The sequence below is a fragment of the Marmota marmota genome, unplaced genomic scaffold (assembly GCF_001458135.2).
Source record: "Marmota marmota marmota unplaced genomic scaffold, marMar, whole genome shotgun sequence".
Classification (NCBI taxonomy): Eukaryota; Metazoa; Chordata; class Mammalia; order Rodentia; family Sciuridae; genus Marmota; species Marmota marmota.
Window position 1 is genome coordinate 1,018,017 of NW_025999862.1, and position 21,863 is coordinate 1,039,879.

Consider the following 21,863-nt stretch of genomic DNA (forward strand, 5'->3'; position numbering starts at 1 on the left):
GTATATATATATATATATATATATATATATATATATATATATATATATTTGTAGTTGAGCACAGTACCTTTATTTATTTATTTTTATGTGGTGCTGAGAATTGAACTCATGTGCTAGGCGAGCGTCCTACCGCTGAGCCACAACCCCAGCCCCTCATGTGTTCTTTAATTTTTTCCTGTGGGCCCAGTAACCACTTAATTCACTTGATGTTAAAAAGTTTGCAGCTTTTGGCATGACTGATGAGCTTCATGTTTTTTCAAAAGTAGAGTTTTTCAAACTCTACTTTTCTTACCATTAACATTTTATAATTTCCACTTTTTAAAATAAAATTGCAAAAATAAAATGTAATAAAACATTAAAAGTATTTGAGTACTACCTTGCTGTGGAAACAAAATGGTAGTGCTTCTGCATTTGGAAGGCAGACTTTACAGGTTCTAGTTGAAAATGTTTATTTGTTCACTAAAGCATAAAATTTTAAAATTGGAGTAAAACAGGCAAGATTTAGGAATATCAGTTTGAAAGTATGGTTTGTATGAAAGACAGGCATTGAAAGTTGTCCTTATAGTACCAGAATAACAGGTTCTGAATGAAAAAAGAGAAATGGGAGACTCACATTTGGAGGTGTAGAATTCAGCCAGTGACCCTAATCCAGCTCACTCATTGCCTAGTAGTCAGTGAACAATCCAGAGTTCCCATTCAACCACCTTACGATATGTTTGTTGAATCTCTTGCCAGGTTATTCATTAAATTCCTTTATTAATTTCCACCAAACACGTTCTTTTTTTTTAATGCCTTTATTTTATTTGCTTATTTTTATGTGGTGCTGAGGATGGAGCCCAGTGCCTCACGCATGCTAGGCAAGCCACTGCGCTAGAGCCCTAGCACCTCCACCAAACATGTTCTTGAGGCAGTGTTTTAGAGTAAATGGTAGGCTTCTTGAATGGATTTTTACTGAATGTACTTCTGATTTATGTCTTTACAAATTATTTTTTATTTCATATGAAATTTAAGAAAGTAGTTTCTATCCTATTTTGAAGTATATAATGATAAGTACAAAATTGATTTAGCATTTGATCAGTTTTAAAAGTTTTTCCAGGGCTCTTATTATGTATGAAGTCCTTTACTGGATGGTTATGATTAAGGTCAACACTTGAATTCAGCTATTGATCATGACCTTTTTTGTTCTCTCCATTAGAAAATATTAATGTGTGTGTGTGTGTGTGTGTGTGTGTGTGTGTGTGTGGTGCTGGGGATCCAGCACCCAGGGCCTTGTGCATGCAAGGCAAACACTGTACCAACTGAGCTACATTCCAAGTCCCAGAAAATATTAATTCTTAAATAGCACTTTCTAGAGTATATGCATCCTACAACAAGTTCCTCCTGAAAATGCCAGGTTTATGTGGTAATTATACTAAATTTTGTGCATTGTGGCCAGAAACGTAGTTAGAAAGCTAAATGCCTTGGAGGAATTTCCTTTTAGACTTATTTTGATTTTGAAATGAGCAAATGTCTTTCCCTTCTTCTCCTTCTATGAAACTTAGATGAGAATCTTCCAGAGCTCATTACTATCTTATGTTAATGAACACTAATTCTTTACTCTCAGGATACTAGCAGTTTCCTTTGTAAAAAAAGAAAGACCTACATTGTCACTGGCAATTAAATCATCTATTGCATTTTAGAACTTTCTAACATAGGCCTTGTCTGAAGAATAACAGCTATAGGTATCATTGTTTTTAAGAATATGTTTTGACACCTAATGGTACTGTTTATTTTTTTAAAAAAAATATTTAGACTAGGTTTAAACATTTTTAAAACTTCAAAGCTTGAGAGAGTCTAGATTTTTTTTCTTAGGACATATTTGAAAATCATTATAGTAATTTTTTTTTCCAGCACTGGGGGGATTGAACCCAGGACCTCCCACATCCTAGACAAGTGCTGTACCACTGAGCTACACTTCTGGTCCTGAAAATCATTATAAATAGCTTATTAATGCTGTTATTAAGATTATAATGAAAAATAAGTCTGGCTTTTGTTTTAATGTAATATATCATGAATTTTTAAAATTCCACATATTCCACATACAATTTGTTATGCAGTTATTTCATGTACTTTAGATTAGTTTTTTTAATGAAAACTATATTTTTTCTTCATTTACTTTTTTAATGTTTAATAATTGACCTGTAAAATAAAGCAATTATTTCTAAGTAGAGCAGAAATTTTACATTATTTTCAAATATTTATTTCATTTAATCATTTAGTTGCTGTCTTTTATTGATATGGCTTATTTCAAGTGGTTTATATCCTTCATTTTCCCATTTTCTCCTACTACTTTTTCATTCATCAAACTAAATATAGAAACTATATTTTGTATTTTCTGTATAGCAACTTAATCCAAATCAAACATCACCATATTTTCTTTAAAAATCTCAGTAGAAAACTTTGTGTTTCAGATAAAGTTGTTTCTTAAACATTACCAATTCAGAGACATCATCTTATGTCTTCTAAAAACTATGAAGTTCACATTCTATTTTAAGTGGTTTTACAACAAATTGTCCATTGAAACTGATTGTCCATTATTATCATTCCACCATATATTTCTTTCTTTCTGGTTTGGTCTGGGGATTGAACCGAGGTCCTCGGGCATGCTAAGCATCTCTATCACAAATTTCACCCCCCAACTCTAAAAGTTCTTTATAAAATATTGATAAATGAACTTTGAAATATTCCTTTGGGGATAAATTTATGGTTCCTTTAAGGAAAATATGAGCATTTTTTTTCCCATAATATAATACTGTTAATGCTTTGTTTGAGCTGTGATTATTTACTTCATATCACAGATAAACTAAGACTCTGGAATAAGGTCATATATTGTATTTCTCCTTGAAATGTATGTTATTAAAGGATTTCTTCTAAGAGTGAAGTGCATCAAAGATCCAGGAAATGTAAGTGAGCAGATGTGGGAACTGAAAGTCTTATGGGGCAGATGAATCTCCATATTTAATTGAACTACTTAAATCCTGGTCAGATTTAGGTAGTTTATATGTAAATAAGATAGGTAATTCTGCATTGTTAAGTAGCCATTTTCTCCCCTCCCCCCATCTTTCTTTCCCACCTTTGAGAGACTTGAAACTAGACAAGTACAAATTCTTGTTGAATTAATATATTTATTCAAGTTTTTCTGTTGCTAAATATGATTATGTAAGTAGAAGTTTATTGTTTTTGCTTGTGATCCATGTTTTCATTTGCCCTGTCAATTCCATCTTTAAAGCAGGGTATATCACTTATGTTCTTTTTTTTCTAACAAAAACGAAATTCTTGCTTTAAAAAATATGTATAGCAGATTCTAAGAGATTATACAAATATTCAGTTCCTTGAAGCCAGAAGTTACTCACAAATATTTCATATTCACATGTTATTTGGGAGGTGATGATTTAGCACTTTTTAAAAAAAATTTTGTAGTTGTGTGTGGACAGCAGGGCTTTATTTTATTTGTTTATATTTTTATGTGGTGCTGAGGATCAAACCCAGTGCCTCACGCATGCTAGGCAAGTGCTCTGCCACTGAGCTACAGCCCCAGCCCGTGATTTAGTACTTTTTAAAAGCCCCCAATAGCTGGGTACAGTTGGCACATGCCTGTACTCCCAGTAACTAGGGAGCCTGAGATAGAAGGATCATGAGTTTGAGGCCAGCCTTGTATTGTAGCTCAGTGATAGAGTGCCCCTCGGTTCAATACCCAATATCAACCAATCAGTTATTCAGTCCCCCAATAATGTATTAATTAATTGATTGTCAGTGATTTATTTTTCCAGCTTCAAGTGAACTCTCTAAATGGAAAATGCTTGAGTATATTTACCACAGAAGGGAATTAATGCCAATAATAACAATATGAAAAAAATAATAGGAGAAGCCTGGCTCCAGAGTCTACCCTCTCTTCGTATATCTAAGCTGTTTTTCTTTATGACCTATTTGTAAATCCAAACATTTTCTTATGTTAAGTAGTTCTTATATTTTACTGCCTTACATGATGCTGTTCACTAAAAAACAAAACAAAAACAAGAAACCTTTGATAATTTTGCTTTGTTTTTGGTAAGAGTTGTTGAAATTGTCTTGTTTTTTTAATTTTTTTTTTTTTAGTTGTAAGTGGACACAATACCTTTATTTTGTTTATTTTTTTATGTGGTTCTGAGGATCGAACCTAGTGCCTCACTACAGAACCACAATCCCAGCCCCTGAAATTGTCTGTTTTTATTTTAATTTTCATAAAAAAAAATTTTGGAGATGGAGTTTTGCTGTGTTGCCTAGACTGGTCTGAACCTTCTGTGCTCAAGTGATTGTCCTACCACAGCCTCCTGTGTAGCTGGGACTATAGGTGTGTACCATCACGCCCATCTCCCAGTCTTTTTCTGTTTATCTTGATAAAGTATAGATAGAAAACCATAATAAATGAAAAGCATAACATAATTTTAAAGAAAGAAGAGATATACAAATTTTAATACCTAAATTTGGGGATAAGAATGTCAAATTCTGTTATTTGTTCCATTATTTTTTCACATACCATGAGTCTCAATTGCTGTTTTGAAAAGTGCTATGTCTATTTTAATTGAAGCCATCGCTTATTTTGTTTCTTCATTTAGTAGTGCTGGGGATTCGAGCATATTAGGCAAGCACTCTACCACTGAGCTATATCCCCAGCCCAAAGCCATAACTCTTTTTTTTTTTTTTTTTTGAGAAGAAGAATATTTATTTTGGTTCACAATTTTGGAGGTTTCCGTCTGTTGGCTTATTGCTTTCAGGTGGGTGTCTAGGCACTATATCATGATGGGGAGCTCATGGTTGAACAAGCTCCAATGCCATCACTCTTAAAGTGAGCAATGCCATCTATATTTGAAAAATTGAATCTCTGCTGATTATAATCAGACAAATAGAAAAAGTAATGTTGCTGTTGTAAACAAAACCACATATTTACTCTTTCAAGTACATTAAACATGAGGCTGTTCATTATAGTCAGTCTACATGGGAGCAAAAATTAATATGTAATGAAATTGCCATAGTGAACTCAAGTCTGATTCAACGTTTCAGGAAGTTCTTTGAGCTGGGAGTATAACTCAGTAGTAGAGCTCATGCTTAGCACTGAGGTCCTGGGTTCACTTCCCCATCAGAAAAAAGTTAATTCTTTACACCTGCTGGAATTTTATGTTTTGCTTTTAGTCACAGATTTTCCCATTTTCTTTCTCTCCCAGCTCTTTAAATTACCCTCAAAACATTTTCTCAGTTTTCTCTCTTCTGACGAATTAGCAACTTTAGTCCTTTTTTCCACACAGTACCCTAAAATCTAGCTTTGGTGTCTGGAATATTTTCCAAGGCATTTCATTTTGAGCACTCAGTATTTGACAGCCATATGTGAATGATTATTAGATATTATAAAGCATGCTGAATTGAGTGTGAAAAATATAACCTCATGCATTGGTGTACTTATTGTGTAATAGAGCAGTATGAAAAGAGTGTGGACTTGAGATAATCATGTATTCATTCAAATATGGGCTTTACTGCATAATTGATGGGTAATTTTGGGCAAGAGACCAGTTAACCTCTGAGTGTCAGTTACACTCTGTAAAATTGGAACATTAGGTAAAGCATCTGGCTCTACAGATTGTAGCTGTTTTGCATGACTTTGAGCCCTTTACTCAATTTATGGAAGGAATTATCTGCTAACGTGAATTATCTTCTTTCTTAGTTTATATGAAATGCTACATCTTACCCTATGCACAGTTGTTCTCTTCATGGTTTTTTCCTTCCAATTTCAATCAGCTATAAAAATCTCTTTGTGCTATGTTGGTAGTGAGTGATTTGCCTGGGTTAAATTTGCCTGGTCCATTAACCAAAGAGAGACCTCTGGTTTGATTTCTTGTATCTGAGCTGTCCTGTGTTCACAGCAATTTATCTCACTTCCATGTTGTAAAATCCTTTGAGCCTCTGTCACATCAATACCAGCTGTTGACTTGTTAATTGCTAAAAGCATCTATTTTTTTGTCCAGAACTTTTATAACATTACTAAACTTGGTTTGAAAATGATGGTAAGCTCAGGTCAAATTTTATTTTACAACCAGTGAAATTATTTATTGAAAAAATTCTTTAAAACCTAAACTGTTCCCTCAAATGCCAGCCATGATGACTGGTCTTTTTTACCTGTGTGGCTAGTACTTCATTTAGGGCATCATAATTTTGGAGGATACCTGTTTATAAGTAGTCATTCTGAACTCATTCCAATTTGGTTTATATGGGTGGCAAAACAACCAATTTATTATGAGGTGAAAAATATACTAACATCCATGAGATGTGAGACACCTTATAGGAAACTTAGAGTTCCTTTTATAGAAACGGAAAGTTTTTCTACCACAATACATTTCTTGTTAGGAAGATTAGGAATTGCATTGTTATGGTAGTTTGTTTTATTATGCCTAATGAGTCATATCTAAAACATTTTTGTTTTCCTCATTTTTTTATTTCCAGGTGTTCAGTGGTATTTGTACAGGTTTTAATTGCTCCTTTATGTGTTATTATTTGTGAGATATATATAGGTAGATAGATAGATTTGGGAGTATTTATTCATATAATCAAACAATGTTTTTTTTTTCTTTTTCTCATCTTCTGATCAGGATTTCTGGCAGGTACTGACTCAGCAGCATGTGCTTTAATTTAATTAATGCTCCAGAATCCATAGTAACGCTTCAGAGACAAAGGTTCAGTGCATGCCCATGTCCTTCCCATTCTCCTTTCAGAATGATTCAGTTCCTGTCACTTTAAAATAACATACTTTAATGTGCTAATTCAAATGCTACACAAGTCCTTGAGAATATAGTAACCAGCGTAATTTAAAGGGAAGACTTTACACAAGTTAAAGTTGCTATACAAAAGGTCAGGAAATATTACTTTTAGTAACTATATTTTTGAGAAATTCATTAATTGGAGTATTTACATAGTCTTATTGGGGATGTTTTATTCCTACCTGAAATGTAATAGCAATGAAAAACAATAGTAACAAGTAAAAAATTGATAGTTGTTTTTTTCCTTTAGAAATTTCTTACATAGTAAGTGTAGATAAGCAGTTGCTTAGTTGCCCTTTGCTCAATTAAGTGACTTAAGAGGAAACACATGGACTATTTAGAAAGACTTTATTATTTTGTTCTTTTGAGCTAATCAATGACTTTAACTTGGAAAAGCCAGCAAACATATGGAGAAAACCATAGAAAAAATATATATTTATAGCCTGGCAAAGAAGACTGTCAAAGATACTACAAGCAAATTCTTTTTAAATTGATCTTCAGAGGCTTGGGTTCTTTAATTGTAGTTTGCAAATTATTAAAGTTTATTTATTAAGGAAATTACCCTTGCGTTTTTGTTGTTTGGCAGTCTTTTTAAAAAATATTTTAAAATTTTATTTTTTATTTTTTGGAACCAGGGATTGAACCCAACCAAGGGTGCTTAACTACTGAGCCACACCCCTGACCTGTTTTTTATTTTTTTATTTTGAGACAGGGTCTGGCTTAGTTGCTTAGGGTCTCGCCAAATTGCTGAGGCTGGCTTTGAACTTGTGAACATCCTGCCTCAGCCTCCGGAGCCACTGGGATTACAGGAATGTGTCACTGTACCTGGCTGGTTTTAATAAAAACATAAATTGAATTATAAATCTCTTTTGGGCTTAAAATAATGATATAACTAATTAAGACAACTGGGTGCTCTTTCTTTTTATAGTAAACTTTTTCAGCGCTCTGTTCTTAGTACTTCCCATGCCAAGTCCCCAAACCAGTCATCCTGTTACTCATGCAATAGGTTATCTTCCTAAATACCTTTGCTTTTAACTGTATTCTGAAATAAACTACCAAATGCTTTAAAATTATGTCAAAATAATTTATTGATTTCATTATCAATGGTTCTAATCCTGTGGAGTCTATTTTAGAATACTGTGTTATAAACATTATACTGAGTGCTAAGGAGAGTTAAATCAGATGAGATGCTAACACCTGTCATTCGAGGATAGCCACTTCCAACTCTCTAATTATGGTAGGATTGTAGAAGTCAGCTTTTAAAAACTCACTTTTCCTTAGTAATTGTATGAATTAAGACTGAAAGATTTAAAATGACTTGCCTCAGAGTAGATTCATACTAGAGAGGAATAGAGAAGAGAGATAATAATTATTAAGTGCTTGAAAGTCTGGAATCAACCACCATAGATGACAAAGCACTAGTCTTTTTTAAGCTTTCACTATCGAAGATAATATTCTTGAAGTTGATGAATGATTGAAAAATCAGGTTTTATGGTGCTCACTTCAGTAGCACATATACTAAAATTGGAACCAGACAGAGAAGATTAACATAGTCCCTGTTCAAGGAAGACACACATTCATGAAGCATTCATATTTTTGATCATCAATCTTTTCCTACACCTGTTACAGTTTTTATAGTCATTTGATAAAAAGTAACTGAAGGGGCTGGAAATATTGCTCAGTGGTTGGGCATTTGCCTAGCATGTGTAAGGACCTGAGTTTGATCCTTAGCACCTATAGTCCCACCTACTTGGGAGGTTGAAGCAGAAGGATCACTTGAGCCCACAAGTTCTGGACCAGTCTTTGCAATATAGTGAGACTTTACCTCAAAAAAAAAAAAAAAAAAAGTAAGTAAAGAAAGCAATATATAGAATCCTGGGTGTGGTGGCATATGCATGTAATCTCAGCTACTCAGGAGGCTGAGGCAGGAGGATTTCAAGTTTGAGACCAGCCTCAGCAACTTAGCAAGAACCTGTCTAAAAGTAAAAAGGTCTGGGATATAGCTCAGTAGTAGAGTATCTCAGGGTTCAATCTCCAGTACTGTTTAAAAAAAAAAAAAACCCACACACTTTGATAAAGTTAGAGATATTTTTTAAAAATCAAATTCTGTATTCTTAAGGGTATCTTGTGAATATTTTTTTTTTAGAATACTGAGGGAATTGTTTATCTGTATGGGGTTCTGTAAATATCATTCATTCTGATGACACTAGTATGAATTGTTTAACCTCCCGAAGGCCAGTGAACCTTATAGAAGAGGCCTTTCTTGCTTGCTTCTTTGCAGAGATTTGTTCTTTGCATGCCAAGTTTCTATTGCCTGTGGAAAGGCCAGAATCAAAGACTTGATATCATAGATTGCTATTCTTCAGATGCAGCTTATTAATGGTTTCAGATACTTACTGTATTGCTGTGAGGAGCATCCATGTCTCTTTCCAGTCTCTCAAGTTCCACCATGTATTTGATTATTCAAGTTGACAAAAGAAATAATAATGTATTAAGTACTCCAAAAGAGGAGGTCATTTCTTGGTTGTTAGACTCCTATTAAGATGTCTTTAAGTACATTTTTATTTTAGATTATGTTATGTTTGAGTTTGAGATCAACTGAACCCATTTGGTTTATCATTGTTGATTTGCAAGCATAACATGACTAACCATTACATTTCAGACACCTTTGTGTTTAGCTTTTTCATCATAAAAAAAGATTTGAAATTCACTTTGACAAAATAGAACTTTATTCCAGACCAGCTTGCTTTTTCATATTACTTTAACACAAACACTAGTAGTATGTTTTACAATTACACAAATAAGTTTCTCTAAAAACTGCTCTGAACAAGTAGCTGCTCTTTTGGTAACAGGTTTTCAACTTAGTGTAAATATTTGTTGTCTTTAGTTGTTGAGAATATGTGAGGAGAGTTCTTGCTTTGTAAATTTGTCTTTGGCATGATGCAGTTTCAGAAGTTCTAAACTTGAATAAAAAGTTTTTACATTTACAGATTAATATATGTTGAGTATAAATGACCATTATATTCTTGAAGTGGTGTACATTTCAAAAATGATTAAAATATGCATTTAAATAAGTGAAGACCTAAAAAAAATTATATGCCTAATAATCATTGGCTCAGGCTTTCCTCTTAAAGTTAGCAGATAAAAGTTATGCCCCAAGGTTAAAGTTTTCCAGGTGAACTGTTTTGCTTCAAAATAATTAGTCCTTATTAATATTTTCAGAAGTTGAAAACAGTACAGGTACCCTGTGTTGTCCTTTGGGGTTGATATAAGGTAACATTCAGTGGTTCATGGCATGGGCTATGGAGTCAAACCATGGACTATCTTACTTCTATATAACATTGTCACTTGAGCTACTTATTTAACTTTTCTAAATGTGATGTGGAGATAATAGGATCACTTACCTCATAGAGTTACAATGAGGACTTAAGAGAATTCAGGTGTAAAAGTTGTTAGCATAGTGCCTGGCACAGAATCTGAAAAGTATAATTCTTAAATTATTTATGTATCTTTAATGGCCAGAGGTATTCAAGGGATACCTATTTTTTAGGTAACAAAATTAAATGTTTGATTTCAAAATTAATATAAAAATTTTTGATCTGAAGAGTTTCCTGGGAGATGATAGTTGCTAGAACAGTATAAATCAAGTGTGTAAACAGTGATCCTCAGTGAACCTTTTTTATTTTTTTCTTGTAATATTATTTTCCAAATGGAAGAAAGTGAAATTACTATATTGATTTGTTTTCAAAACTTGTGCTTGAGGTTGTTTTTATATTAAGTGATAGGGAAGCCTTTTATAACCTTGTGACTAAAGGATTATAGATATGTGCTGTTAAGCTCATGAGTGTTCTTTTCAGCACTGATCTATTTGAGTGACTAAAGTTCAGAGTTAATTTCTTAGATTTAGATAGCAAACAATCAAGTGATGAAACATGAATTCTCACACTTAGAATTTGATGCAGTGCATAGGCATAATATGGTAGAACAAAATAGAGCTGATTTTTCTCCCAGAGTTTTGATAATACCTCATCAGATACTGAACATTAAAATAAATCATTTCAAGCCAGGCACAGTGGCACATGCCTGTAATCCCAGCAACTCAGGAAGCCAAGGCAGGAGGATCGTGAATTCAAAGCCAGCCTGAGCAACTTAGTGAGGCCCTACACAACTTAGTGAGACCCTTGTCTCAAAATAAAAAAAAAATTAAAAGGACTGGGGATGTAGCTCAGTGGTTAAGCACCCCTGGGTTCAATCCAGGATAAATAAATATTTACCAGTAGAGTAAATAAATAAATAGTAAATAAATCATTTCAATAATGTTGTGTCATTTCCTCAAAGTTAATATCATTACAGTGGGTTTTTTTGAATTTTTATTATTGCTTTAATCAAATCATCTGCCAGTGTTTAATTTTTTAAGCATCTTCATTTTTATCATTTTCTCTGAAGCCACCTAGCTAATGAAATAAAACATTTTATCACAGATATTTGGAATTGTTCTCAGAGCTCAGGTGGTTAGAATTGGGACTGAAAAGAGAATTGCTTTCTGGCAGAGTGAAGTTTACACTATCTTAAGCATTCATCTTCCTCAGTTTATTGCATAGTAATTTATGTTTGCCTCAAATACAGTATACCTTTGAAAGGCTTAGAAGAAAGTCTTAAGTCAGAAGGGGAAACCACAAATTACTCAGTTAAAAAATCTCAATTTTATTTTTATCTGACATATACCCCAATTCTACCTTCCTACAAGTTCATGTATAGGGTGGGGGAGAAGAAAAACATATTTTAGCTATGCAAAATTTTGTTTGGGAGTAATATGATTGCTTAAGATTGATATCTTACCAAGGCTTTGGCATCTATATGCACCAATAAGATAATGAAGTATGAGCATTAATTGCATGGGAAAATTGCTGAATTTTCTCTTTTTAACACTCTCCCCCCTTCCTGCGCTAACCCCAGCAATAGGTAGAAATACTACTTTGTAATTTGGAAATGGTATGCCAAAATTGCATTTTCCAGAAGCAGCATATTATCATTGATTTGTTTTAGAAGTACAACCTTAGATATTACTTGAGGGATTTGAAATGTGTTTCAGCAATATAGAGAAATGTTAATATTAAAATAATTATAATAAATGTTAATGTTAAGCTAAACTGAAGATTTCAGCTTCACAAAGGGTGTCATCTTAATCCAAATAGTAAGGCTGTGTTCTTTACCAGATTTTCTATATACCAAAAATAATTTTGAGTCTAGATAACATATAAGCATTTATTTGGCAAACATAGTCCATCAACTTCTGTTAGATTGAAAAAGTTTATAGAACTTGAAAAGTGGGTCTTAACTAGAAGAAATAGTATTAAATATTAGATATAGGTTTTCTCTTTGGCTTCATCCAGTTGAGTTCAAGAAGGCAAAATCATTGTCCCTATTTTGATCAACCCCCTAACTAGCTAGATTCATTGTTTGAGCACATGGAATACTTATAAGTTGGAATCTTGTCAAGAAATCCCAGTTTTAACCTCCATTTAGAAGTGTATATGTGATTTTTACCCGTGGAGAAAACTGATCTAAAATTTAGCCCAATAGTAAAGAGTTAAGTCAGGCATTTTACTGAATTTTTATTTTGCAGAATTGAACAATGACTAAGAAAAACTAACCAAAACTTTCTCTGTACTCAGTTCTTTTAGTCTTGATTTGGCCCCTCAGGCCACCTGCAGCTTTAGCCGTAGATTTATAAGTTATGTAGTTGATCAGAAATCAACCTGTGGTGCTTCAGCACAGTCATGCAGTAAAGTCAGGTTTTAGACTCACATGGACATGTAGGATGATTTACTCCTAAGTCTGTTTATCTAAAAAGAGATTCAGTATATGTTATGACTCAGTTCAGTGCTAGACGCCTTATGAGGGGTATTTATTTTTTTGCCTTTACTTGAGAATGGTAATTTGAATGTCTGTAGCTATGTTTTAAATTTTGAAGTGAATAAGACTAGATTGTAAGTGAGAAAATATTTATATTTTGTTTATATAAGTCAGATGAACTCATTGTTTTGAAATATTTTGCATAATTTCTTTTCCAGAATAAAATAACATTTGTCACTAAATTGAACAAGAGAGCTGTTCTGATAATTGACCTGCATTCTGCTTTCACATCCTTAATTTCAGAAATTCAGGTTATTGGAATAGAATTTTATGTGTAATTTCTATGCTGCATAAAGAAATGTAATGCTTTGTAACTTATCTATACTTAGAATCTCTCTTTAAAATACCCAGCTCTGTTTAAATAATTTTCAGCATATATTTTGAAGTATTACAAGAATCTTTTTAAAATTTTTTACTTGTTCTTTTTAGTTATATATAACAGTAGAATGTATTTTGACATATCATACATCTATGGAGTGTAACTTCCCATTCTTGTGGTTGAACATGATGTGGAGTTACACTGGTTGTGTATTCATATATGAACACAGGAAAGTTATGTCCAATTCATTCTACTGTCTTTCTCATTCCCACCTTCCTGCTCTTCCCCCCACCCCCATCCAATCTGGTGAACCTCTACTCCTTCCTCCTGCACCGCCTATTATGACTTAGCGTCCACATATCAGAGAGAACATTTGGCCTTTGGTTTTTTGGGATTGGTTTATTTCACTTAGCAGGATAGTCTCCAGTTCCATCCATTTAACTGTAAATGCCATAATTTCATTCTTCTTTATGGCTGAGTAATACTCCATTGTATATATGTACCACATTTTCTTTTATCCATTCATCTGTTGAAGGGCACCTAGGTTGGCTCAGTAGCTTGGCTCTTGTGGAATTGAGCTGCTGTGAACATTGATGTGGCCATGTCACTGTAGTATGCTGATTTTAAATCCTTTGGGTATATGCTGAGGAGTGGGATAACTGGGACAAATGGTGGTTCCATTCCAAGTTTTCTGAGGAATCTCCATACTGCTTTTACAGAATTGTTGTACCAATTTGCAATCCCACCAGCAGTGTATGAGTATATTACAAGAATCTTAAATCAGAAACTTACAGATGAAACAAGTTTCTCATAGGCCCTTGCCAAAAAAAAAAAAATGTTTTTAACTGAACTAATACCATAAGATATTACCTAATCTCACATCTTATGCGTTTATAATTTATTTGAAATGTATTCTATTTATTTGGATCTTTATATACAAAATTATTTTTATTGAAGTGTGTTTTACTTTATAGTTGTATTAAATTTAATATTGAATTAAATATAAATCCATAGATTAGGTTGTATTAGTAAAAATTGCATATTAATATAAATGTTTATGGATAACAAAAATATAAATAACTACCTGAGGCAGTGAGAGAAAATGAATATTATTAACATTCTGATAAGGAACATTATGTTTTCCTTAGAATATGCCTACATTTAGTACCTGAAGTATATAATGTTTGTTTAGGGGGGAAATGGCTTAAAATTTAGCCCAACATTAAACATTTTTCAAAATATTAAGCAAAGGAGCATTGTACTGACATTTTTAATTTGTAAAATTGGGCATTGATAAGACCTTTTAAATAAGAAAAACTAACCAAAACCACTTCAGTACTGTCCTTTCTTCAATCCATTTTTGCCATACTTTGGGGCTTTAAAAAGTCACTCATTTCACTGGAGCAAATTATGTTATATGCATTTATGAATATGTCAGAACAAACCCCACAGTTATGTATATTACAATGCACTATTTTTTTTTTAAGTTTTAGTAGTAGTTGGACACAATGCCTTTATTTATTTATTTTTATGTGATGCTGTGGATCTAATCCAGGGCCCTGCACATGCTAGTTGAGCGCTCTACTGCTGAGCCACAATCTTTTTAAAAAAGAAATGTAGGACTGGGGTTATGGCTCAGCGGTAGAGCGCTCGCCTCGCACATGCAAGGCCCTGGGTTCAATCCTCAGCACCACATAAAGTAAATAAAGTTATTGTGTCCAACTACAACTACAAAAAAGAAATATAAAAAAAGAAATATAAATTAAGACCTTCCTGAGATATTCTCTCCCCAAGCAGGGAGACATCACACTGTCTGCAAGGCTATTGGTAAGCAGATCTTGTCATACATTGGATGTAAAAATGCAAAACAGTGCAACACTTAATTAATTGCCACATGTTAAATGTGGTAATATTAAAAGAAGCAAATGAGGACTGGGATTGTGGCTCAGTGGTAAAGTGCTTGCCTAGCATGTATGAGGCACTGGGTTCGACCCTCAGCATCACATACAAAAATAAAATAAACATATTATGTCCATCTACAACTAAAAATATTTAAAAAAAAGAAGCAGCAACAAATGAAATAAAATGTTTATATTTGGGGAATCTGAGTGAAGGATCTAAGGTAACTCTGTACTATTCTTTTAGCTTTTCTATAAATTAAGATTATATCAAAATACCAAAAAAATTAAAGGAGAAAAAAGTTATTCATTTCAAATTCATATGACCGAATTTTTATAGCTTCCCATTAGTACCATGGCTAATAGGTTTTAAGATATCACCTATAGTGGATTCAGATCTTCAATGGAAAAAGACCTCTTAAGAAGCAACCATAGACACACATTCTAACCATTAACCTAATAACTCATTTCCTCCCAAATTTCGACGTTTATTTGATGTTCCTTTCACTTTAAATAATTTGAGAGATCAAATGTAATAATTTTATGATAATTTTGGTATCTGTGGTTAATACATGTTAAGGAATTTTAGAATCTTCTTTGCAATTTTGGATACTCCTAAACCCATTTACAAATTCTTAGGACTGATAAATATTTAATCTTAAATGTATCTTACCACTCTTTAACAAGCGGATGCCTGAGAAAATGTACAAATGACATCTCTCCCTCTCTCCTATCCTAGCTCCAGAAATGTAGAAAAACAATGTAAACCTTTACTAAAGAATTACAAGCTTCTAATTCATAGCACCTCACAAAGTATGAGTAATTTTTAAATCTTCATTAAGCATCTTTTTCATTTTTAAGGAGCTGCTGCTAAACACACACATACACACACACATTCCTTTTCCTTTCCTCTACTTTTTCAGACCATATTTTTTTTTCCAGATATTTTCTTTGACTTTTTTTGTAGAGCAGTTTAACCTTCTTTTTGTCATTCTTTCTCCCTGTCACTCTATTCATTATAGTAGAGGTCTCACACAAAGCCACACAAACAAAAATCTTCCCTCCTCTAGGGAACAGAAGGTGTTAAGCATGGCATGTTCTATTTAATGAAGGAATGGCAAGGATGCCTTCCTGCAGAAAGCACGTGTACCAATTAGCACTCTAAGGTGTTATAAACCTATGGAGAAATGTTCTGATAGTAATTCATTACTCACAATCAATGTACTATTCAAGGTCTGTTTAGTGAATTTTTATTATCTTGGTAGACTTTAAAATTATTCTCTTGGTGACATGAATAAGCCTAAACTATGATGTTGAATCTCTCAGGTTGCCTTTTTAGCCATCTAAATGATTCCATGTTTATTTTTTCTTTGGAAAGTATATACTCTGCTAGGAATCTGAGGACCTTCAAAAGGAAAATAAGCTACTAACAGCAGAAAATTACACAAAAGAATAATCTAGACTTATACAATCAATTTATTTTTTAAAAAATATATTTATTTTTTATAGATGGACACAATACCTTTATTTTTTTATTTTTATGTCGTGTTGAGAATCGAATCCAGTGCCTCATGCACGCTAAGTGAGCATTCTACCCCTGAGTCACAAACCCAGCTCAGAGGTAAACCCAGCTCATTGTTAAAAATCAACTCATTTTTAACAAAGGTGCCCAAATAATTCACTGGGAAAGGATTCTCAAGAAGTGGTTGAGAAACAACTGTATATCCATTTTTTTTTTTTTTAAATGACCCTTACCTCTCCCTTATCTCCCCACATACAGAATACACTTAAAATTAATCATAAACCTAAATTGCATGTATGTGCACAACCATATGGTTTCTAAAAGAAAATATTGGCAAAAATTGTTTTAGTATGCAGAAAACAATCAAAAATTTTTTATAAATTTAGATTTCATAAAAATTAAAAGCTTCTGATTATCAAAATACAAATGGCAAGCCATAGACTGGCAGATAATATTTTTAATATCTATACTTGTCTTTGTTTTCTGTTGTTGAGTAACAATGAATAAATCCATAGCTTAGTGTCTTTAAATGATAATAGTAATTTCTTATTTTTCATGCTTCTTGTGAATCAGAAAGTAGGGAGTAATTTGGCTGGATAGTTCTGGTTCAGGCTGTTTCGTGAGGTTGTAGTTAGATATTGACTGGGGCATTAGTAACCTACCTTGACTGAGAATGAGGATTTATTTCCAAGGTGGCTCACTCTAATATCTAGTAAGATCATACTGACTGTTGATGAACGGCCTCATGTCCTCTCCGTGTAGTCCTTTCCACAGGCCTGTTTGAAGGTAGTGTTCAGATGGAAAGCTGGCTTCCATCAAACAAAGCAAAGTGCCTTTTATACCATTATGACCAAGCCTCAGAAGTCACATATCATACAGACCAATCCAGATTCAGTGTAGGAGGATGGGATGTAGATACCAGGAGACAGGATTCATTGGAGTCGAATTGGAATCTGGTTGCCATACTGACAGAGGTCTCATATTTGGAATATATGATGACCTACTGCATGTTAGTAATAAAATGACAAACAGCCCAATTTAAAAATGGGTAAAACTTCATTGGAAAAAAGACAGCCTTTTAAACAAATGGTGCAGAGTAAACTGATTATTCATATGTTGAAGAATGAGACTAGATCCTTATTCTGAGCAACAGTCAAAATGGATCAAAGACCTAGGAATTAGATCAGAACTATGCAGCTCCTAAAAGAAACATAAGATCAAACTCTTAACATATAGGTGTAGGCAATGACTTTCTCAGTAGGACTCCTGAGTTTTAAGGAAATAGTGCCAAAAATTAACAAATGGATGGCATAAAATTAAAAAGCTTATGCACAGCAAAGGAAACGAGAATGTGAAGAGAGAATCTACAGAATGGGAGAAGATCTTTGCTAGTCTCTCTTTTGACAGAGAATTAATATCCAGAACACATAAAGAACTAAAACAAAACAATAAATGAGCACTTTTCAAAAGAAGAAATACAAATGCCCCCCAAAAATATGAAAAAATGTTAACATTTTTATAACAATTATGGAAATGTAAAAAAATATACTGAGATTTCACCTCACTATAGTTAGAATGGCAGCCATCAAGAATACAAAGAATAATAAATACTGGAGAGGATGTGGAGAAAAAGAAACTTTTTTACCTTTGGTGGGATAGTAAACTAGTACAATCACTATGGAAATCAGTATGGAAGTTTCTCTTCTGTAAAAAACACTAGGAGTGAACCACCTCTATGATACCACTCCACAGTATTTATCCTAAAGAACTGAAGTTAGCATACTACAGTGATACATGCATGCCCATGTTTATAACAGCACAATTCACAACAGGCAAACTATGGAACTGGCCTAAGTGTCTATCAATGGATGAATGGATAAACAAAATGTGAGATACCCACACAAAATGGAGTTTTATTCAGCCATAAAGAAGAATGAAGTATGTCATTCTGTGTGGATAGAACTTGAGAATATTATGTTAAGTGAACTAAGCCAAACTCAGAAAGTTAGGGGTCATATGTTTCCTCTCAGGGAAGTTAGGGAAAAAGAAAAAGGGGTTTGCAGATCTCATGAAAATCAAAGGCTGATGAGAGTAGAAGAAGGGAACTAGTGGGGGAAATAATGGTGAATTATATTGGACAAATATGTATCACATGCGAAAAAATGTAACAGTGAATACCATCATTATGTGTAAAATAATGCACCAATTAAAAATGGGTGAATACAGTCACCAATAAACAAAATTAAAAGTATTCGACAACATTGGTCACTAGGAAAGTATGCAATAAATTATAATGAAATACCACTATGTATCATTTAAACGGCAACTAAAGAGATTGGCAGCGAAAATGGTAGCAATGATATGGAGCACCTGGGACTCTCCTCCATTGGTGGTGCAGATGAAAAAAGTACAACATCTTGAGGAAATTCATAATATTTGAAAATTGTAAAAAGCCCAAAAGTTTGTTAGTAAGGTATAAATAACTTATATTTATGTGTATTTGCATTTTACATTGTGTTGTACAACACAGTTACTTATTGCAATACCTAATATATTTATTTTTACTTTATTATGTTACTGAGCAATGTAAAATACTACTTAGCAATAAAGTTGAAGTACTGATTATGGGTGAATCTCCTAAACACTATGGTGAGCCAAAGAAGCTGGACACCAAGGTATATACTGGTAATTCCATTTATATGAAGCTCTGAAATAATCCCTGGCTTGGGAAAAAAAAAAAAAATATATATATATATATATATGGTCTATATATAGATATATTTCCTAATTCATGTACATTAACTTGCACAAGAATTAACTTGTATTATGCTACATATAAATTTTATTTACAATGGTAACATCCTGAACTATAGATGAAATGTTTGTTTTCTATGGAAATATTATAGCGAAGCTATTTTTTGTGTATTCTGAGCTTGAGCAAATAAGTAAATATATTGAAGACAATAGGAACTAACATTCTCAATTTTGGAGAGAAGTGTAACAAGTGTTAAGATTAAATAGTACCCTAGAGTGGAACTAAGTATCAATATGAATTCATGCATGATTCATGATAGCTAGATATGAATCCAATCATGAGGAGACAGCAGCCTATTTCAAAATGAGGGATATTCTGCAGTGTAACACACCAGAACTTTTTATATTGTCAAGATCAAGAAATACAAAGTAATAAAAAATGGCAGAGTAGGGAACTCCAAAACTATCTCTCTCAATAGCCAGTGATTAAACTGATTTTTTAAAAAAGTCAGCTGCTTCAGATCTCTAGAATCTAAACAAAGGCTTAAAACAACAAGGGGGATGTCTAAAGAATAAGCTTCTTCAGCCTGATGGCAGCCATATAGATAGTGACCCATATTTCTGGTATAGCTTGTTCGTTCCAGAAGGAACAGTACAGACCTTGTTCCTGGAATGCTGTGGATGTGGGCTTTTTGACCTGTCTGGTGGCTCCCTAAGGAATTACCCAGGGTGCTTGCCTTTGTTTTGCCTGCCTCAGAACTTTTTTGGAGCTGAGATACATTTGTCAGAATCATTTAAAGGTAAATATACTAGCTCTGTGGCAGCCTGTTACAAGCAATACATGAACTAAAAGCCTTGGGAGGAACAAACTGTGTAAAGGAGAGAACAAGGGCTTTGAAAGGTTATGCCATATACTGCGGAAACAGGAATGCCCAGTGAGCTGAAACTGGAACTCAGTGGTGGAGTACTTGCCTAACATGTACCTTGGGTTGAAACTCATAACTAGGAGTGGGGAAAAAAGGCCCAGATCTGAATGTTCAGAAGAAACCTTAGTAGACCCTATGCTGTCATGTTTGGCTGTCTTTTTGGCCCCATGCAAGCAGGAATCTAAGGCTAAGGGAAAATTGTAAACATTCTGGTCAAGCATTGAAGAAATTCCCAGTAACCAAACTGCAAAGACCTGGAGAGTAAGTATATTTCCCCATTTAACTTCAAGCATTTAAGGAAACAACTAGCTGATCAATAAGGTTAAGAGAGTTTAGAAAAGTCACTAAAACAACTTCAACAATAAGAAGACTTACCACATGATAATATAATAAATGTCCAGTATCCAACAGGAAGTCATGCTTGCATGGAAACAATAAGATATAGCACAGTTGCAGAAAAATTTTTTAAAAGAAGTATCCTTGAAGCACAGGTATACTATTCAGGGACTTTAAATCAACCATCCTTAGTACAAATAGCCAGAAGAAACATGGAGAATTATATATGAAGTAAAAAGATATTAGTAAAGATGTAGAAATTATTATTTTTTTTTAAAGTACCAAATAAAAACTCTGGAACTTTGAAGTACAATGACTGAGGTGAAAAAATTCACTGGAGATGTAAAACCAGCATATTTGAGTAAGAAGTGAGAAGTATCAGTGATCTTGAAAATTCATCAATTGGGCTGGGACTGTAGCTCAGTGGTAGAGCACTTGCCTTGCATGTGTGAGGTACTGGGTTCGATCCTCAGCACCACATAAAAATAAATAAATAAAGATATTTAAAAAAAAAAAAAGAAAATTCATCAATTGATATTATCCAGACTGAAGTAGGGAGAATGAAGAACAGAGCTTAAGACACTTACACTTTAAAATGGTTACAGTGGTAAATCTTAAGTTACCTTCATTTTATCCCAATTTTTAAAACAATTATAAAAAACTGTAATACTGGAGCTGGGGTTGTGGCTCAGTGGTAGAGCACTTGCCTAGCATGTGCAAGGCCCTCGGTTCAATCCTCAGCACCACATAAAAATAATAAAATAGGGGCTGGGGTTGTGGCTCAGTAATAGAGTGCTCGCCTAGCATGCATGAGGTGCTGGGTTCAATCCTCAGCACTACATTAAAAAAAATTATATTATGTCCACGTAAAACTAAAAAAATATTTTTTAAAAGAATGTGATACTTTTAAAAAATAATAAAATAAAGGTATTGCATCCAACAACTAAAAACCAAAAAACAGTAGTATTGACATAAAGATAGTCATAAATTATGGTATGAAAGTGAGAATCCAGAAATAAACCCATGTAATGGGTGGATTTCTTCTTTTTTCTTCCATTTTTTCACATATTTTATTAGTACATTATAATTGTATGTAATGGTGTGATTCATTGTTAACATATTTGTTCATGCACACGGTATAACAAATCATTCCTCAGTATTTCACCTTTTCCTCACCTCCATCCTGTCAACTTCACTTTCCCCCACCCTTTCTTTTCCTTTTTCTCTCTAACTTCAAGCCTACGAACCTTGACTTTCTGATTTTAGCTTATTTCACTTAACATAATGTTCTCAAGTTCCTGATGGATTGACTTTGAGTGAGTGTACCAAGACCATCCAGTAGTAAAAACATAGTCCTCTTCGGTGCAT

The 21,863-nt window shown here is 33.4% G+C and overlaps 1 protein-coding gene and 1 non-coding gene across 2 annotated transcripts in view; both read left to right on the forward strand.

The window, feature by feature from the left end:
* Positions 1-21,863, forward strand: part of Micu1 (mitochondrial calcium uptake 1) — a 186,426-nt gene that overhangs the window by 62,020 nt on the left and 102,543 nt on the right. The window contains exon 6 of the mRNA XM_048808814.1: positions 6,657-6,668. Within this exon, the coding sequence (XP_048664771.1) occupies positions 6,657-6,668 (12 nt within the window). The remainder of the gene's footprint in view (positions 1-6,656; positions 6,669-21,863) is intronic.
* Positions 8,319-8,423, forward strand: LOC125618719. Its single transcript, XR_007350133.1, has one exon. It is a non-coding gene; the product is annotated as a U6 spliceosomal RNA (small nuclear RNA).